This window comes from Chenopodium quinoa, unplaced genomic scaffold (genome assembly GCF_001683475.1).
Source record: "Chenopodium quinoa cultivar QQ74 unplaced genomic scaffold, ASM168347v1, whole genome shotgun sequence".
NCBI lineage: Eukaryota > Viridiplantae > Streptophyta > Magnoliopsida > Caryophyllales > Amaranthaceae > Chenopodium > Chenopodium quinoa.
This window is the reverse complement of record NW_018742334.1, coordinates 1041724-1061462: the sequence shown is the minus strand read 5'-3', so window position 1 is coordinate 1061462 and position 19739 is coordinate 1041724. Positions and strand designations below refer to the sequence as shown.

At 35.8% G+C, this 19739-nt stretch overlaps 4 protein-coding genes, 1 non-coding gene and 1 pseudogene across 5 annotated transcripts; 4 read left to right on the top strand and 2 right to left on the bottom strand.

Moving 5' to 3' along the window:
- Positions 1-172: 172 nt before the first annotated feature.
- TRNAI-AAU lies at positions 173-246 on the bottom strand. Its single transcript has one exon. It is a non-coding gene; the product is annotated as a tRNA-Ile (tRNA).
- A 52-nt stretch (positions 247-298) lies between these two features.
- LOC110692966 lies at positions 299-5470 on the top strand (annotated as a pseudogene).
- A 232-nt stretch (positions 5471-5702) lies between these two features.
- On the top strand, positions 5703-7818 carry LOC110692949 (pentatricopeptide repeat-containing protein At4g25270, chloroplastic-like). The gene has a single exon (XM_021870040.1). It carries the CDS (start codon positions 5924-5926, stop codon positions 7517-7519), a length of 1596 nt encoding a protein of 531 aa, XP_021725732.1. The 5' UTR covers positions 5703-5923; the 3' UTR covers positions 7520-7818.
- Positions 7819-8857: 1039 nt separating this feature from the next.
- Positions 8858-9927, top strand: LOC110692958 (21 kDa protein-like). Its single transcript, XM_021870048.1, has one exon. It carries the CDS (start codon positions 9097-9099, stop codon positions 9697-9699), a length of 603 nt encoding a protein of 200 aa, XP_021725740.1. The 5' UTR covers positions 8858-9096; the 3' UTR covers positions 9700-9927.
- A 1745-nt stretch (positions 9928-11672) lies between these two features.
- Positions 11673-12460, top strand: LOC110692940 (protein PROTON GRADIENT REGULATION 5, chloroplastic-like). The gene is made up of 2 exons (XM_021870028.1): positions 11673-12126; positions 12221-12460. The coding sequence occupies exons 1-2, from the start codon at positions 11854-11856 to the stop codon at positions 12323-12325; spliced, it is 378 nt and encodes a 125-aa protein (XP_021725720.1). The 5' UTR covers positions 11673-11853; the 3' UTR covers positions 12326-12460.
- Positions 12461-13292: 832 nt separating this feature from the next.
- Positions 13293-18497, bottom strand: LOC110692931 (eukaryotic translation initiation factor-like). The gene is made up of 5 exons (XM_021870016.1): positions 18206-18497; positions 17336-17504; positions 17109-17234; positions 13782-13847; positions 13293-13700 (listed from the first exon to the last, which is right to left on the bottom strand). Exons 1-5 carry the CDS (start codon positions 18397-18399, stop codon positions 13650-13652), a joined length of 606 nt encoding a protein of 201 aa, XP_021725708.1. The 5' UTR covers positions 18400-18497; the 3' UTR covers positions 13293-13649.
- Positions 18498-19739: the final 1242 nt, after the last annotated feature.

The window sequence follows — 19739 nt, the reverse complement described above, 5'->3', positions numbered from 1 at the left end:
ATATTACTTCGTATTTCCCTTTTATGATATACATATACTAGCTCGAACCGGTGTAAATGCATGGTAAATCAAAGCCATATACTAGCTCGAACTCGTGTAACGGTGTAAATGCGTTGTAAATTTAGGTGTAAATGCATGGTAAATCAAAGCCATATACTAGCTAAAAAAAAATTGGCCTATGCAGGTCTCGAACCTGCGACCTTCGCGTTATTAGCACGACGCTCTAACCAGCTGAGCTAATAGGCCTATTTGTTGGAATTGTGTCTCTTAAACAAAATTTCCAGAAAATACGTTTACGTATGCATCCTAACTGTTCGACGAAATGTCTCAGTGAAACTCAAGGCGGAAACAAATTATGAAACCGTCCCGCAAATTTGCATCCAAACACACATACAATTAGAATAATGTTGAGGCGCATCTCTTCCCATCTTTCTCCTCTTCTTCGAACTCCCTATTCATCTCTTATTTCCTATGTCAATCAGGTACATTTTTTTTTGGCTTTTCTGTTATTATCTTGCTATGTTTAATTTCTGGGTGTTCTGTTTTTCAATGATTTTTGAAAGAAATTTGGTTTTTTAATGCATAATATATGATTTTATTTGGGTTGAATGTTCTGGGTTTTGTTAATCTTAGCTGGAAACACTTAAATAAATGTGGAAAAAGTAACCCCATTTGGAAAAAAGAAGGAGAAATGTTGAAAAAGTAGACTTTATAAGATTGATGAGCTAATGATTCGTTGCAGATTGACTGTTTGATTGGAAATTATGTCAATGGCAATATTTGTAATTGTGGATTGTTCCTTTTTGATCTGGGTACTAGCTAATTTGAGACCCTTGCTTTGAGTTTTACTGTTGATTCCCATATTTTAATTTTGAGTGGTTTTTAAAAGGGGTAATGTATTTGTTAGATCTGGATATAGTTAACTTTGGAAAGATTACTATGAATATCATCTGAAAATGCAGTATCATCTGATATAATCAATTTTGACATTGAGAGAAAAGGTTTATTTATTAATGTTATGCTTCAATGGACTTGAGAGCATATTGTACTGTGTACCTGCTCTCGAATGACGTGGTAATGATCATATTGATCAAAGGCAGAAAGAACTCAAAGAAGGGTCTACCTTTAGATTGTCAGCGTTTGTCACTAAAGTTGGGAGTACATGCTCTAACGTGCACCTAACTTAGTCATGATAGATTGATAGAAGGTTTATTATTGTAATTGCATGAAGTTGTGAGCTTCATAAGGAAACTAATAGCCTTCAGGTCTGTTCTCTAAGAAATAATCCTTTACTGGTGCTTCAGTGCATTTTTTTTTTTGTGTGCTTTATATAAGAGAAAGGGATGGTTTTTTAGTTATGTGTCCAAGAATTAATCTCGGCCAATTACACTATGTTTGGATAACAATGGAGAATGGAAAGGGAGGGGAAGGAAAAAGAGGGAAGGGAAAGGGAGGGGAGGGGAAGGGAGGGGAGGGAGAAGGTGACATTCCATTTCCTTCCAAATCTCTCCAACAATGGAGGGATTTAGTTAAATAAAAGAAGGAAAATGGATCCTTCTATTTCTCTCCCTTTTCCTCCTTGCATTAGATATCCAAACAATAGATGATGCATCCCTCCTTTTCTCTTCTCTTCTTTTCCTTCCATTTCTCTCTATCCAAACATAGTGTTAATGTTTATATATGATTAGTTGCATATTGTCACGAACCTTTCATTTGGTTAGGCTGAGCTTATTGATTCATCAATATATCTTTACCAATCATTTTATTCTGCAAATACGGTGACATTGTTTGTTTCTTTTTTCAAACGGGTTTTAACAATTTAAAGTAAATGGTCCCAGAGTAAAATATATGGAATTAGGGATGCTTAATTTGGAGTTGTAATCTCAATGAGACTAAGAGAGTTATGAGGAAGTACTAAATAGGTGCTTCGAGCTTTTTTTTTGGAGGGAAAGGTGTTTTTGGGCTATGGATGCTTTGATTCTCAATGATCAGGACTATACTATATGGGACTTAAACTTCCCCTCTGCCCCTCACCCGGCAATTGCACTGCTGCACTGGGCTTTAACTTATGCTGCTGCAAAAGTGTCAGTGGCCTCTTTTGCTTGGTAAAGTATTATAAAAGGCGGCACTCTTCAAGTTGAATAAAAGGGCTGCCCCCCGGGGGTTGGGGGGTGGGCGGGGTGTGATATAGCTGAATATAGTCTCAGTAGGAACAGGTTTTTAGAGCAAATAGAGACAAGTATTTATCCATTTAATATCAGCGAGTCATGAAGTATGTAGTAACTATGCTGTTGTCTTTATACGCAATTCTGACAAATATTTCAATATGGTTGTGGTGTGATATATTGTGGTCGGTAGTTCCCACTCAGTGCTCCTTCATGTGCTATTTCTGACTATCACTAAATGAAGTTTCTAAATTCTTGTTAGCATCTTTCATTAACCTACCTGACTTGCTGTTTCATAAAACTCAGGCTTCTCACTCCTTAAGGATGCTGGAAACATTTAGTACGGATACTGCATTTCCGGTAATTTGTGATTACTGAATTTTAGCGGTAAACTTTGCAATGATTTAAACTGCATTACCCTTAGTGATTGATGGATACAAGTATAATTTTATTTTTTTAATATTGAATCTTGCCTGAGCAGGGTGGCCTGCCTATAGTTATTAAGTATCAAGCTGATTGTGTTTTTAGTCTAAACCAATATCAGTGTTTAGCACTTACTTTTTGTCTCATGGACAGAACCCCTAAATATTCTCGTAAAAAATTATAGATGATGGGCTATCTTTTTATGTTGACGACCCATTAGGTAAGTGGCCATATATTTTGGGAATACTGCTGAAAGACTCCATCCCTAAACATGTGTTTTTCTTCATAATTTTCCATAACCACTTAATACCTCTCCAAAGTGGTATATATTATACAGTAATGAAAATTAATGAACATTTGAGACATTTGGGGATGGACACACATTACCATGGACATTGGCATGAAATTTTCTTCCCACATTTACTTAAAATGAATTAGCAGCACCACCATTTATTACCATCTACCAGAGTCGGTGATGGTTTCGATCTTCTAGTGGTGTCAATAAACATTATCCTACTTAATGCACTTGGATAGTTTGCATCCCCTAGGAGTTGTGATGGGCTATGTTATTCATTTGTTCCGATACATTGAACTGTTTGTGGCCTTAAAACTGTATCTATATGGTAAAGACATAATTTCAAGTGTTTTTGCTTGATTTTTCTTATCTGCTGCAGGTGCAAGGTGGAATTTTGTCCAAAGAGAAGCCACAATTCGTAGCTTTTGTCCTGGGTAGTACTCATGGTTTATTTATGGCCATATGTTCTTGATGCTAGAGGGAGTACAACTGACAATTAGAAATGTTAATATTTTTAATGTGCATTATTAATTGACTAATTGTTATGCTCATAGGTGGTCCTGGAAGTGGGAAAGGTACACAGTGTGAAAAGATTGTGGAGACATATGGATTTACACATTTGAGTGCAGGAGACCTGTTAAGACATGAAATATCCTGAACATGGGTACTACTACATTTCTCTCATTAACTGATAGTATGCTCTTGATATTTACCTTGTGAGACTGAATAGTAACTTGCAAAACCTTTGTTTCAGGTCTATGATTCTTGAAATCATCAAAGAGGGAAAAATTGTTCCTTCAGAGGTTACGGTCAAGTTAATCCAGAAGGCTATCAGTTTTCCAGACAATCAAAATCACAAGTTCCTGATTGATGGATTTCCACGAACTGAAGAGAATCGGTTGGCATATGAGCAGATTGTGAGTTTTCTGTAATGGCTGGCTTTTGTGCAATTTCTAACCTGTTTTCCTATCTTCTCCACTCTCCCTAATGTACTAATATATTTTTGTTTGTTTTTTTGTTTCTGTGAGTCTTTTTTTTTTTTTTACATGTCCTGTTTCTGATGCAGATTGGAGCTGATCCAAACATTGTGCTTTTTTTCGATTTCCCTGAAGAAGTGATGGTGAATAGAATCTTAAACCGTAAACATGTGCTTTGAATTTTAAGGTTAAAAATCTAGTTTGCTATTTTTTTCTCTCTTTATGGAAGCTCATGTATGTAATGAGTAATGTCTCTTCTTTGTTGTAGGGAAGAGTTGATGATAATGATGAAACAGTTAAAACTCGTCTAAAAGTGTTCAAGGAATTAAGTCTTCCTGTTGTCAAATACTATTCCAAGAAAGGGATACTTCACACGGTAATTATTGACATATCATTTGCCTTTTGGAATAAGTCCAAGTTGTAGTAGTAAATAGTAGTGAGCCAGTATTTTTCTGGTGTTGTTTGTTGCAGAGATTGTGTTTTGTATAGAACACCATGGGGCTGTGACATTGATAGCACATACGAAGTATCTATTATTCCTTGCTTTGGTACTACGTGGTACTTTTAAGTAGGTTTTTGGTTGATGATCTTAGTAACCCCAAAAAAAATATTTTGTCTATGCAGATTAACGGAGTTGGAACTGAAGATGAAATATTTCAGCAAGTTCGTGAGGTTTTTTCTGCATGAGGTATTTTCTTGGGGATGGGTGTCCACATGAGGCATGTTCTAGATAAGAGGGATGGCTTGAAGCTCTTTTCCTCTTGACACACACAACATTCTTAGGAAGAAACTTAACACCTTTAAAATCAATCAATAGGATTTCTGCATGAACCTTGACCATTTAGAAACTAGGAGAACATTACAGGGTTTGTTTGTCCTTTCCATTATGCTAACGTAGCCATTAAATTTGATCCTCCCTTGCTAACTCTTACTATTTCTTGCCATTTTCCTATGTTATCATGTATATTATGGCTTCTGTGAGCTTTCTTTCTGTGTTATTCTATAATTTTAATATTCCTTGTCTTTAATTGGCAGCCAATAATTAGATGATGGTTCGATGAAGAAACAGTAGTGAAGGAGATCCTGTTGTTTTTCCCAGAGGGATCTTCTTGGCTCCTGTAATTCTGTGAAGGTCAACCAGTGTCATTATTCAAGCTAAAATTACAAGTTTTTAGCTTGCAGCATAGCGTCACATCCTTCTCAAGACAAGAGGGATCAATACTCGATAGATACTTGGGGATTAGATGAAATCTTCTACCCCCAGTTCTGCTTCCATCTCAAGTTAGGGAGTGGATAAAATTACAAGTTAATTACTGAAAATGAAATACTTTGTATAGATTATATCAGTTTGACATGATAATTTTCCATTATATTGGGAATTTGGGAGGAGTGGATGATTTTTATGACTTGTCCACTGTCATCTTTTGTGCCTTTTCTTTTTCATTATACAGGCTACATAATATAAATCTATATTGCAAATCCTGATGGTGCAGACTATTGTCTGACATTCAACTGGTAAATTGTTCATCTTTGCTGACACTGGAGTGCTTTCATTTCTATGCTGGTTAATTTATTTGTTTGTCAACACATTATCAATAACTCAAACGTGTACAAAAATTTACTAGTTTTAAGCTCATGCATGCACAGATTTGTTTTAATTTTGTGCATTTAACTTGTTCATCCTAAATTTCTTTGATAAGTTATTCTTCTGCTAAAAATCAGCATATAAACATGGTGACTATCAGGTTAATTATTTTTGTTATTATGGCAATATATATTTGTACTATGTATTATATTTAAAACTAAAGTTAATTATTAATACTTCGTACAAGAGACCTACATCTTATTCATCAACATTAGAGCGCAAAACAGTTTGGATAAAGCAAAATTCTAATTCGAATTCGAATTCGGAACCCGAGATTTGACATTGATGATACCCCTTTTCACATTATTGTTGTTGGATAAGAGTACAACTTTCTATTACGAGTTTTCTTATCTCTTCATATTGTTCTTCGCTTGATTTTTTTTTTTTTTTTTTGATAGGTTTTTGTTATCTTGCAAAAATGCTGGCAACTTCAGCAGCTTCAACTCCTACCAATTCCTATTCTTTAACTATCAATCCTATCTCTAACAACAATGTTAAGAAACCCAGAAAACATAAACCAAGATACAATAACCCACATCTAACTAATCCTAACAAAGGCAACAATCTTTCATTTTTAGCTTCATCTTCAACCCCACTTCTTCCAATCAAACAAATCCCAGAAAATCAAACTAGAATTGAAGCTCTTGATGCAGTTATTCGTGATCTTGAAGAAGCAAGACTCAAAAATGGCATCATTGTTGATACTCAAACTTATTGTTCACTTCTTGAAACTTGCTTCCGATTGAAGGCCGTTGATCATGGGATTCGAATTCACCGATTAATCCCACAAAAGATTTTGAGCAAAAATGCTGGGGTTGTGTCAAAATTGCTTAGGTTGTATGCCACTAATGGCCGTATTGAGGAAGCACACCAACTGTTTGATGAAATGCCTAGGAGAGATGACTCTGCTTTTGCTTGGAATTCTCTTATTTCTGGGTATGCTGAGTTGGGTTTGTTTGAGGATGCTCTTGCAATTTACTTTCAGATGGAAGAAGAGGGTGTTGAGCCTGATAGTCATACTTTTCCTCGAGCTTTGATGGCTTGTGGTGGAATCGGGTCGATTTGTGTTGGGGAGGAATTACATAGACATGTTGTTCGATATGGATTTTTCGATGATGTGTTTGTGTTGAATGCTCTTGTAGACATGTATGCTAAATGTGGTGACATTGTGAAATCTAGGAAAGTATTTGACAAGATTGTTTACAAGGATTTGGTTTCGTGGAATTCGATGATCCTAGGCTATCTTAACCATGGATTATTAACAAAGGCAATGGAGATATTCCATGACATGCTTAATGCTGGATATGAGCCCGATCATGTTACCATATCAACAGTTGTCTCTAGGACTTCATCGTTGAAAATTGGAGGCCAAATGCATGGTTGGGTACATCGTCGAGGTCTAGAATGGAGTTTGCCTATCACAAATTCTCTGATTGTTTTTTACTCCAATCATGGCCTTTTGGATCAATGCAGGTGGTTGTTTTCCCACATGCCAGGAAAGGATATTGTCTCATGGAATTCGATCATATCTGCTCATAAAAATAATGTTCGAGCATTAACATATTTTGAGCAGATGGAGAACACTGGTGCAACACCTGACGCAATCACATTCGTTGCTCTGTTATCAGCTTGTGCACATCTAGGTTTGGTAAATGAAGGGGAGTCTTTCTTCTCACAGATGACAGACGAGTATGAAATCACCCCGATAATGGAGCATTATGCTTGTTTGGTAAACCTTTACGGAAGAGCAGGGTTGATACATGTAGCTTATGACATTATAACAAGGAAAATGGAGTTTGAGGCTGGTCCAACAGTATGGGGAGCTTTGCTGTATGCTTGTTTCCTACATGCCAATGCAGAAATAGGCGAGCTTGCTGCTCAGCATCTTTTTGATCTGGAACCCGATAATGAGCATAACTTTGAATTGCTAATAAGGATTTATGACAAATTGGGTCGATCAGATGATTCTGAAAGAGTGAGAACAATGATGGTAGACAGAGGTTTAGACTCATAGATAGCATGAAAATTTGACTGCTTTAAACTCTCGGATGATGATGGTAGACACAGGTATACCTGAACCTCCCCTCTAGTTTCTCAGCCTAAGTAACCGTCCTGATACCGGAGAGAATTCCGATCCACGGAAACGTACTCACTGAATGTTGCTTGCAGGAAGATCATTGTTGCAGGTTGTTTTCTTCTTTTATTACTACTATTACAAAGTATCATACTTCATTGCTTGTAACACTGAAACTGTACATAATTGGCAAGTTGCTAAGAAAGTCTATATTAATAAGATGTGATTGTTGTATGGGATGTTGAATAACTTTTGTCAATATTTAACTATCAGATTGCACGTCTATCTACCCATTACTTTGCTGCACCATTAAGACTTAAGAAGGTTAGGAAGAAGTTGGTCTATGTCTATACTAAGTACGGAGTACCAGAAAGTCAAGCTCATCTATGAGTATGAGACTATGACAGTGGGATTATCCCACCTAGGCACTTGAAATTCCAAAACGCAGTATTATAGTTCTCGTGTTCGGTTCAAGTCGGGTTTAGATAGCTTAATTCGGGTCAAAATTATCAATTCGGGTCAAAGATTATCAACTTTATTTATTGTATATTAGTAAAAAAAAAAAAAAAAAATTATATAGTCATTATATTGGATTCATTTTGATTGAACACTTGTGTTCTTTGCTAGTCCTTGTACTATCACGAACACCATATAATGATTTGGGAAGGGCAGTATTATAGTCTATAGTAATACGTGTAGATTTGTTATGACCCTAATGATGTACTTCTTGAAGCAATCATGATGCTGCTTAGCGTGAAAAACAGCCAAATTGTTATAATTAATAATGATCAACGAACTCCGTAATTCAAAAGGCCCCAAGCATACAATTAAGTTCATACACTGTGGACTGTTTTTAGGTAGGCTTTAGGCACTTAAAGCATCATTATAATTGAAAAATGGACACCCTTGATTGGCTGATGCACTTGAATTCATGAGTTATAACTTTTGAAGTTGCACTGCTTGTACAAATACATAACTAACGACAAAATGGAAGAAGTTGTTTATCTAGTCTCTTAGTGTCACGTATGACCTCCCACATGCAATTTTGACTTCTAAGTGTAGTTTGCAATTTAATGATCCGCACTGTCCTAATAATCTAAGATTGTATTTTTTTTAAAAAAATATATATAACTTCATAATTCCTACCTCTAACTAAACGGCCGCACACAAAAAGCCCATCCGACCTATTATTGTACACATCTGTTTCATACATGATCAAAACCAGCTTGCAAATATTGTTAGTGTGCCCATACTTGTCATTAAAGAATGACCTAGTAAAAACCAAGGAAATATTAGTTATACTAGCACTAGTTGTGAAATCTAACACAAATCCAACTCAAAATGGGTCCTCCCAAAAGTGGAAAAAGAACAAAGACATGTGAACACCTTACCCTTTCACTTTATTACCTTAAATCCAACCTCTTCACTATATAAACACAACCACCTTCAATATTATTGCATTACATGAAACTCATACATCATAATCACCCTTTCATACCTAAAAACAAATATCTTTCATGGCCACTCTTACTCTCCCCTTCCTAATCCTCTCAATCCTTTCTATTGCCACCTTCGCCGCCTCGGCTGCTGCCACATCCACCAACAACTTCATCAAAACAAAGTGTAGCTCCACAGCCTACCCAACAGTTTGTGTACAATCTTTGTCATCCTATGCTAACAAGATCCAAAAAAGCCCACGTCAACTGGCCCAAACTGCACTAATAGTGAGCCTAGCCAAGGCTCATTATGCCAAAGCCTATGTAGCCCACCTGGCCCATTCCAGTGGGCTAAGGCCCAAAGAATCTGGATCAGTTAAGGACTGTTTGGAGGTTATAGGGGACACAGTGGACAAGCTTAGTAAGTCGGTCCATGAGTTCCAAACCGCGGTTCGAGGCCGGTCTAGGGACTTTTTATGGCACATGAGTAATGTACAAACTTGGGCTAGTGCTGCTCTTACTAATGAGAATACTTGTGTTGATGGGTTTAAGGACCAAAATGCAAATGGTAAGGTGCAAAATGCAATTGAGGTGCAATTAAAGGGTGTTATGCAGTGTACAAGTAATGCCCTTGCTTTGGTTAATCAGTTTGCTAATAGTAAGTACTTTCCTAATAATGTATGATCATCATAATTATGATGAAATTATGTGACCTACTATACCAAAGATAATAGAAATTTAATGAGGTAATCTAAGAAAATTTTGGGGGAATAATTCCCCTTTTTTTAGTTTGGCTTTGTATGGTTTGAAATATGTTGTATACAATCTTATATGATGTATAGTAAAAGGTAAAGTAACAGTTTTTTTTATTGTATATTCATTATTTCTTGGATTCAATTAAATACCTCTTGATTCTGTTTTAGTAATTCTTCCAACAATCTCTATGGAAATTTTGTAATGCTTCGTATAATCAAAGTTTACGACTTTAAAAGACCTAATTTTAAAATTATCTGATCGAATCTAAATCTACGTTGCTTTGAGACTTGTAGGTCGGGGAGAAGATATTTAGTTTATGCAGAGTAGCTAGCTAGGTTGAATGTACATTAATATCATTAAATCGCAATTAAGTATAGATGGGGATTGTAAACTTGATAATTGAATTTAACGTTGGAGGCATGCCAACCATATTATAGTATGACTTTCATGTAATTGTTGGCATGAGAACTAAATGCAGTACGTTCTCACCCAACTACATTAAATCGATATAGTTAGATAGATCCTTGTCATTGTTGGATTAAGTACCATATGTTTGGGCCAGTTAGCCCAAAAATCGATCTAGTTTGGGTTTTTTTTTTAAATAAAATAAAATTAAAAAAAAATCCAAACATATTTGTTGTACACAACCTTCTTTTATTGATTTATAAATTTTTTTTAGGCAAAAGCTAATGAGCGCCCCCGGGGCGTTAGATAAGAGAATTAAAGTGCAAATATTAGAGTAAAATTAACATTAATTACACCGAACGACGCGTGATTTTGTCATGAATTCCTAACTTAATACCATTTCAACCAATATAATTTATCCTTATCTAACGCCCCGGGCGTTCGTTAGCAATATCCTTTTTTTTATGTCTTTTAATGAATTTTGAATAATTATAATTCTTTTGTTATTTTTTTAAGGTAAGGAGAAAGACTATGACTGTAACTCAACCGTCAAGGTTTTTTTGATCCGATATTTGCGAGTCAGACACTTTAAGTTTGAGGGGGAAGGGTAAGGGATCCCCACCCTTAAAGTATCTCTAGTGGGGATTGAACCCTTGAAATGTGACAATCTTACCACCTTATAATTGCACGTAAATACATACTAACAAACATAGGTATTAGAGTTTTTTGTTTTGACTACAAAAAGCTACCCCTCTATGCATCTCGAAGTAATAGGGAAATTTCCAAGTGAAATTAGTGTATGAATGGATGGTTCAAATTAATATTCAAACGAATTATAAGCGGCTAAAAGTAGTTGTATCTTCTAAACCAGCCAAAATACACCTGGTTGAACTTCAAGTGCAGGAAAATTAAAGCACATCAATTGCCAAGTGTAACTTGGATTTCTTAGGACATAATTTTTGACTAAAAATCTACTTCAACTTCTCTCAACCTTGAACATTTCTTTTCGTCTTTGATGTATTTTACTATCATATTCAAGGAATATTCTACAAAATTCAAGGCCATAACAATAGCTAAATTAAAATTAAAAAAAAATAAAATGGTAGTTCTACTTACTCAAAGCCTCAAAGGCACTAAGTGGTCAATTTCTTTTTACTTTGATAAGTAAATTTTTTTTTTTTTTTTTTTTAAATATTAATGAACTTTGTATGTATTTATGTGTCAATGAAACAACAAATATAAACATTTATTTACACTAATATTAACAATCGACTAGTATATAAAACATGTAGAATAATCTAGTCCAAAATATGATTAAAATATGATCAAAGGGTGATAATTTTTTTAGTAGGGTCCAATTCAAGAAAAGAGCCATTAGGAGACTAGATTGAGATTTCTTCCAAGCAATTAGGGGACCAATACAAAACGTGTTAAAGAAAAACCAAGAGAAAATTCTAAAGCCACCAAAGTATATGTGGTTACCAATCTCCCATACAATCACACCAAAGGCTCTCATTTTTACACATAAAACATCACCCCTTCATACACTACAAAACCAAACCCAAAGTAACACCTCTATTTTTCAAAAGAATCAAACCAAAGAATTTCCTAGACCACAACACAACATTAACTTCCTCTTTTTTATTTGTGTGTTAGAGCATAACTTAGGCAAAGGAAATGGCAATGGCAACTTCTACAATCCCCGGGACCGGGTTCAAAAACGCCGGTTTTGGACCTTCATTCGCGTCCGGTGAGAATTACTCCATGCTAATGAAATCGGTCTCGGTTCAAGCTCGAGTCCCAAACCGGCCTACCCGAGCACAACCCATGATGAAGAATGTTAATGAAGGGAAAGGGATTTTTGCTCCTCTTGTGGTTGTGACTAGGAACATAGTTGGCAAGAAGAGGTTCAATCAACTTAGAGGCAAAGCTATTGCTCTTCATTCACAGGTAGGCTTATACAAATCATATACTTGTATGACTTATTCATGTGTACATTTAAATGAATGTTTTTATCTAAATTTTTAAGGAAATTATTGTGTAGGTTATCACAGAGTTTTGCAAGTCAATAGGAGCAGATTCCAAGCAAAGACAAGGGTTAATTCGATTGGCAAAGAAGAATGGAGAAAGATTGGGATTTCTTGCATGATTATATTGAAGATTGTTACAACTTTTGTAATGATAATTTGTTTAGATATTGTCATTTGGGCATGTTGAGACCTTTGTGTAAAAGCTTATATACATTTCATGATATAGATGTATTTTGTAGATTTCATAGTTGGAATTTTTATATTGCTTTAATTTTGCCAAACAAAAGAAGCATGATTTTCTCACATATGTTGAGAAATGATCTAATAATCTTATTTTGGAGATTAAAAAAAATTTAACTAATGATTTATCAATACTAATTAATTATTAATAATAATGGTGTAGTCCGTACTTGTTAGTGAAATTTATCTTTTTAAAAAAATTATTATTTTTTGAAATGAATTTAAAGGGAAAAAATGAGTGAATTATAAAAAACCATACATAGAGTATGATCTACCAACCATATCCCTCCAAGTGGGAAATGAACCTCATGTTAATGAGCCAAATCTCAGCCACAAAGTGGGATTCGTCAAATAAATATCTTTCATGTACAACATATTCATGGCTCCACCAATATAAACAAGAATAACTACACATTAGACACGTACTAACATAATATAACAATGCTGAGCTGTTTTTTTTTTTTTTTTTTTTTTTTTTGAAGTTACACTTCTATTGAGTTTATAATTCTAGTAGAGTTTTACTGAGCAAGTTGTTTGGTTAAACATAGCAAGGTGTTAACGATCATGAAAATGGTTAACATAGCAAGGCGTTAACGATCATAAAAACCAAACTCCTCCACAAACTACAACCACCTAAAAGTTTGAGTTTAATTATCAATCAACCACTAAATTTGCAAATTCCGAAACGTTTGGTTCAGGTCATTAGGAGTTCAATTTGGATTTTGCGAGTAATTTTAGAGCACCTAAGCCGTTTGACAGCTTTAAATCACGAACCTTAAACCCCTGCAGTTTAATGTTTGTTTCTGATAGTTTCAGGTATCTTGTTTGTATGATGCATTATCAAAGTGGTCAAAACACAAATAACATATCTTGAAATAGCTTTCAATAATCCAACCTTGTAACTTCATCTAGCTACAAGGGCAACATTACACGAGTCTAAGATAGATTTCTGAAAGTGCATAAGCTTAAATTCTGTATGTATAACATATGCAAACTCATCAATAACTGGAAAAAGGGGGGGTCAAAACTCACAAAAATTACAATTGTGAAATTAACCAGGAAATAGGTTGAATGCTTATACCCATCTGAAGCCTAAAAGGCCACAATAAACAGATAAAACAAACTGTAGTGCACAAAAAATTGAAGCCGAGCCTCTAAAGCAAAATTGCCCAGGGAGAAGAGATCAACATGAAATTGGGGGTCTTACACACTGTATCTGCCTCTGTTAGATTTATTATCCTTTTTGGCATCATCCTGATACATTTGAAAATTTAAGGATTAGTATGTGATCCATTTGACTTCCAGCATGAACAAAAAAGCCGATGTAATACTTACATGAAAGCTGTAGTTAATTTTGTCTGTAATGTCAATTATATCTTTCCACTTCCTTCCAATGCCCATCTGTTCCATTGAAAACCAAAACCATGAATATTTGAACTACAGTGAATAGAACAGAGATGGGAATATAAATTAGTGTCGACGTCCGATAGTTTGTAGCAACCTACTCGCATACCCCCCCCCCCCGGCCCAAAAAAAATGTAAATAACCTCATTGGGTCTTATTAACCGTACACAGAACAGCATGAAAATAATGCATAAGGCACAAGCCAATCCTGAATCAGAATCGTAGCATGAAAATAATCATATTAGCATGGGTAAAGCCACAATTTTTGACTAATGCAATAATAAACATGTGAAACACATAATTAGGTGAATAGTGGTTTAGCCTAGGTGTGTGTCTTAGTGGTTGTATCTGCTTCTCTAGTTTATAATTAGGTGAGTTATGTATTCGAATGTTGTACTAGGCATGCTGAAGATTGGTCTTCTCCACTCCAGCACTCATTTAGGATAAATTAGGTGCTTAGCAAGTCCAGTGTGTTCTCCTAGGAGCCATCCAGCTTTAGGTAACTGAAGAGAAGGGGATAAATTGCCTGCAAGACCTTCAGTCCTTCACTTACACTTTGTTTGGATAGGAAGAAATGGAAGGAAAAGAAGAGAAGAGAAATGGAGGGGGACAAAATCTCTTGTTTGGGTAAAAGATTGGGGGAAGGAAGGGGAAGGAGAGGGAGGGATCCATTTTCCCTTTCTCTATAATAACCATAATCTCTCCAAAATTGGAGAGATTTGGAGGGAAAATGGAGCTCACCTCCCCCTCCTTTTCTTTTCCCTTCCCTTCCTCCATTTTCCCTCCCCTTCTTTTCCTTCCTTCTTTGCTATCCAAACAAAGCTTTAGTTCTTGAGCACACAGAGTCACAGACTTTAATCAGAAAGCAATCTCTACTTGACCAGATTCGAAACTAAAGTAGCAGTTTTTATTTATGTGAAGATGATGAACGTGTGTGCCAGACATTTTAACCACACAACGGAAATTAAAAGCATGTGATTTCATTCAGTAGTTGCAACAAACAGCTATTAGAAGTAAAAGACATCATTACACTTTCACCTCTTTATCTTATTCCTTTTCATTTTGTTTAATAAAATTGAACCAAACACCATCTCAGAAAGTCAGAAGCAAAAAATAAGATGCTCTCTCTTTTAAGCATGATGTGTATCATACTCGAAGGAACATAAAGTTCAAATTTTAAAAAGTGAACATTATTCTGAACTATGTCTTTTTTTCAATATCAGGATATGCATCATGCACTTGCGTGTAGGATATAATTTGAATGAGAAGAGCCAAAAAAAACAAAAAAAACAAAGTGAAAATGAGATACTAGAGCCAAAAATTAAATCAAAATCAACATTACACTGTTAATTTGCCACAAAATCACCAAGAGATTGCAATGGCAACAGACTTATTAGGCACCATAAATTTCACGATACCCTATACGCCTAGTCGCCTATACTCCCATAACTCGCCTAGTACTATTTGATTTAGTCCAACTGCACTCCCCTCCGATTCCTTTCTTTTTTGTAAAACTTCTTCAAATTGTTGGACAGTACACCTCAATATCAAGATACTCCATTCATTCAAAGTACTATATTGGTGCATTCTCAAATTGGTAATACTTTCTATCTTACATATTTATGTTAATAGCAACCACTTAAAAAGGAGGGTGTATATGACTTAACACTTTGTTTGGATTGAAAGAAATGGAGGGAAAAGAAGGGAAGGAAAATGAGGGAACTAGTATCTTTCATTTGGGTAGTAGAAGTGGAAGGAAGGGAATTGGAGAGAAAAGAAATGGAGAGATTAAATATCTCCAACAATGGAGAGATTTAATAGGAAAATAAATCTTTCTTCCCTCCCCTCCCCTTCCCTTCCCACCCCTTCTCCTCCCTCCCCTTCTTTCCCTCCCCTCTAATCTATCTCAACACACTGTAAGGAAAATCTGTCAAACCTTGAGTGGAACAATATGGCACAATTACTGCATTGCTCCCATTCATTTTCTACTGTTCCTATTGAAGGTTTGTGAACCAAGATAAAATAAAATAGAAACTAGTAGCACACAACACATTGCTGTCCATCCCAGTTTCATTTCCTGAAGAATAAGTGTAAGACCTCACAGAGAGGCTTCAATACACAAGCAAATTGATAGAATCCTTTTGTATCAATATAATCATGATACCCAAATGATTGGACAATACCAAACTCTTAACCAATAAATTACTTTTAAGCTCACAAACCACCACACCTCCAGCCACAAACCTGCAACCCAACAATGAAAATTTTAATTGTTAATCCTTTCACTAATCCTGGAAAATCTTTCTCATCAACAAGACCCTGCTAATTTGGAGCTAGGAGATGTCAAGTTGAGCCAACCTCATTTTCCAACAAGCCTATGAGATAGCTGTTGTTCCATCAACAGTCTCATGTTCCCTCCTAAGCAGCACACAGAAAAATCAAAACTGCTATTCTTATAAATAGCCTAAAATCTAGTCAATGAAGGTTGAAACTCAAGCATGAAGATTAATAGCAATAGCCATATCCCAAAATGTCAAGATATTAGTTGCCTATAGTAAAAAACTATGACCAAGTACCCCAAAAAGGAAACTATGGATTCTCTACCCAAAACACTTCCCCCTTGGCCATATTGATGAAGCCTTTCTTCAACAAACTACCAAGAACAAACCAAATTTACTAACTATATAGTCTCCTCTACATTTCATCCTTTCATTTAGAATCCCTGCTAACCTTGAACATCCATCTAGAGGCCGCTTAATCCCACAGTTACATTTTTCTCCCACCTATTTAAAAGACCTTCTTGATATCTCTATACATTAAATGGACATATAGAAGGCAAAGAACCAATTAAACTGCCAAGACCTAACTCACCTAAGTGTATGCCACATGTATTGAGTTATTGACTGTGGGCAGACATCAAAATCATTGAGCATCATTTCTACAAATTATATAAAAAACAGGCAACCAAGTACACTTATCCTGTTATCCAAATACATAATGCTATCATACACGAATACACTTTCAAATTCACTCAGCTGACATCCCTATATCTAAAGTCCAAAATCCATAAACCTCAAGTCCAGCAGAAGAGCATTAAGTATAAGGCCAAACATGAAGTTAGTAAATAGCAAACTGAATACACCAAGCTAGTTGACATTATAGTTCACATTGATAGCAAAAGGTATTTGCTTATGGCTAACACACATTATCCTTCAGAGAAAAAGTTATGCCACAAAATCAATGAATTAATCATCAAACCTGAACAGATTCATTCGCGGCATTTCTAGTCCACAATGAAAGCTTGTCACCCCTTGAACGTGCACTTGCAACCACACCACATATCTCATCAGCTTCATCAAATTGCTCCCCAATTAGAGCCATCAACTGCTCAAAAGCAGAATATCAATAATCAGTATTTAGAGGGGGAAAAAGGGTTTATTGGAGAAAGAGGTAAAAAAGTTTCTATTTAAAGTTAAGAAAATTACAGTTTCAAGCCACATTCCCTCGAGATTTGTCTTTCTGTTAGCAGAAACAGTCCACTTGCCTCCATGTGCACATTCAGGATCCTCCCATTTTGGTTCAATCCCATTCTTGAACAAATGGAAATCGGCGTTTCCAACTAACTTGCTGGGCTTGAATATTTGATCATATAGGCTGCATAAAGTATTCAATGTTCAAATCAAATGCACAACGTTTGACAGGAAAATTCAATAATAAGTAAGGATGATATTCTTTATTCCCCCACTCACAATCAAAAGGACATCTCATTCACCCAATAAAAAGAACACATACGATTCTTCAATACTAATGAATACAGCTCTTGCATCGCCTGAACATATTGTATTCCACAGCCCTCGAATCGTAGGATTCTCCACGTTGGAGGCAATAATTGCATTAGAAATAACCTAAATGACACTAGAATCCCCCTCCCCCCAAAAACAAAAAATCAAACATCTACATAAAAACACGAAAATAAGAAATCCCAAATAAATTACATGATCTAGCATAATATTTCCAATCGCCATATTCATGTTTCCCATAAAAACACATAATTAAGCCGACAATAAGTTAGATTGATGCCAGAGATACAATGAAAGTTATTAAAATTAGGGCACAAACATGAGCTAAATCCAACAAAAATCACAAAAATTAAACCAAATTAACTAGCAAAACTCTAATTGCAACACAGCATAAACAAATTAACACACCCAATTCAAAACAAGTAAAACCCAGTTCATAAAACAACAAATCAATCAAAGTTGACAAAATCTAAAACCCACCCAGAAACCCAAAATTAATCAAAATTAAAAATTGAAAATTTGGGCTAAAAATCAAAAGGGGAAATAAAAGATTACCACCAAAACTCTTCGACGGTATCAAAAGTATAGGCTTTCTTAAGAGTAGAACCCCAAGCAGCACCTTGTTTAGGTTTAGTAGTGTCAAACCAAAACGCCCACTTTCTCTCTAATTTGTGGGGTTGTTTGGTGGTTTCCGACGCTTCGTTTGCCGGCGGCGCATCCATGATTTCCGCTGCAACTTCGGTCGACATATTTTTGCGACGAAAAAGAGAGGTTTGTTGAATTCTTATAGGTAAAATTTGTGTAATGGTGTAAACCTCTCGAAAGGGGGAGATTGAGGTTGTCGGGTTCTAACTCTATATAGATGTTGGGTCTTTGCTTGGGTATGAGCTAGAAGGTCGGTTTGCTTATTGTATTGTTGACTTGGTTGATTGAGGTTTGGGCTTCAATTAAAGATCTTGGTCCATTTAGATTTGGGGAGAATAAGTGATGTCAAATCGGATGTGTATTTCGGGTTTGGTTCGAGCTCGGGTACAAGTTAAGGTTTGATAAAGTTGGTTCTGGTTTGTGAATCGCTAAACATCGCTAACAATAATTATCATTACCGTTAATATTTAGTGTAAATGGACAATCATGTCCTTACTACTTGATCAGTTGATCACCCTTGTCACCACCTACCCTTCTCGGCTAGGCGGCGACTAATGACCCCTTCTGACACGACCACATCCCCTTAACGACGACCCACCACCTTCTGAGTTGGAAGGTGGTGGATTTTAAAATAAATTAAATTCAAGGTATTATTTAACAAAAAAAAAAGGTACAATTCATAAATTGACTCAAAAATAAAATTTTCCGACCATTTTACCTTCTACTTTCTTACTCTGTAATAAAAATAAGTTAAGATTGGAAGAGGAGATTCGAACTAGCAACTTATCATCGACAACTAGATAGGTCTAGGTTAAGCTAGACCTGGCAATCCTAACCCGACCCGAATGATCAGATATGTGACCCGAAACCATTAACTCGAAAATGACTCAAACCTGAACTAATCCGACCCGAAAGGGAGTTGACCTGACACCCAAATGAACCAAACGAAATTGACCCAAAACCCAAACTTGACCCAACCCTAAGTGACCCAATTTAAACTCGAATTGATTGACTCGAATCTACTCGACCCGAAGTGACCTGATTCCTGAAGTTAATAGGGTGAAATGGTGTATTTTAGGACTTCTATCTTTCCTCAATATTAAGTACTCACGATTTTTTTTATTTCTTAATGATTTTACTTTATTTTTCCAATTATTATATTAAGTGAATTTATTATGGTGGCCCAAATCAAACTCCCGATCCGAATTGACCCGACCCGATATTAACCCAAAAATTGGTTTCAAAAATTGATCCAACCTGAAATGTTGACCTGAAACCCAAATTAACCGACCTGATTCAAACCCAACCCGAAAATGACCCGATCCGAATTGACCCAGTCTGAATCCAATCCGAATGACCCGTTTAAAGAAATACTCCGTAATCCAAATGTCAAGAGGAGCCACATTTGCAAAATTGCATGCAAGACTTGTCAACTATACAATTA

What these genes read in the sequence shown, in the direction of transcription:
- LOC110692958 (XM_021870048.1), top strand. Translation starts at nt 9,097, where the DNA reads ATGGCCACTCTTACTCTCCCCTTCCTAATCCTCTCAATCCTTTCTATT.
- LOC110692931 (XM_021870016.1), bottom strand. Translation starts at nt 18,399, where the DNA reads ATGTCGACCGAAGTTGCAGCGGAAATCATGGATGCGCCGCCGGCAAAC. An exon ending in AGGGAATGTGGCTTGAAACT is followed by an intron (nt 17,235 to 17,335) that starts GTAATTTTCTTA and finishes GCTTTTGAGCAG; the next exon opens with TTGATGGCTCTAATTGGGGA. An exon ending in AAATTAACTACAGCTTTCAT is followed by an intron (nt 13,701 to 13,781) that starts GTAAGTATTACA and finishes CAAATGTATCAG; the next exon opens with GATGATGCCAAAAAGGATAA.
- LOC110692949 (XM_021870040.1), top strand. Translation starts at nt 5,924, where the DNA reads ATGCTGGCAACTTCAGCAGCTTCAACTCCTACCAATTCCTATTCTTTA.
- LOC110692940 (XM_021870028.1), top strand. Translation starts at nt 11,854, where the DNA reads ATGGCAATGGCAACTTCTACAATCCCCGGGACCGGGTTCAAAAACGCC. An exon ending in CTATTGCTCTTCATTCACAG is followed by an intron (nt 12,127 to 12,220) that starts GTAGGCTTATAC and finishes ATTATTGTGTAG; the next exon opens with GTTATCACAGAGTTTTGCAA.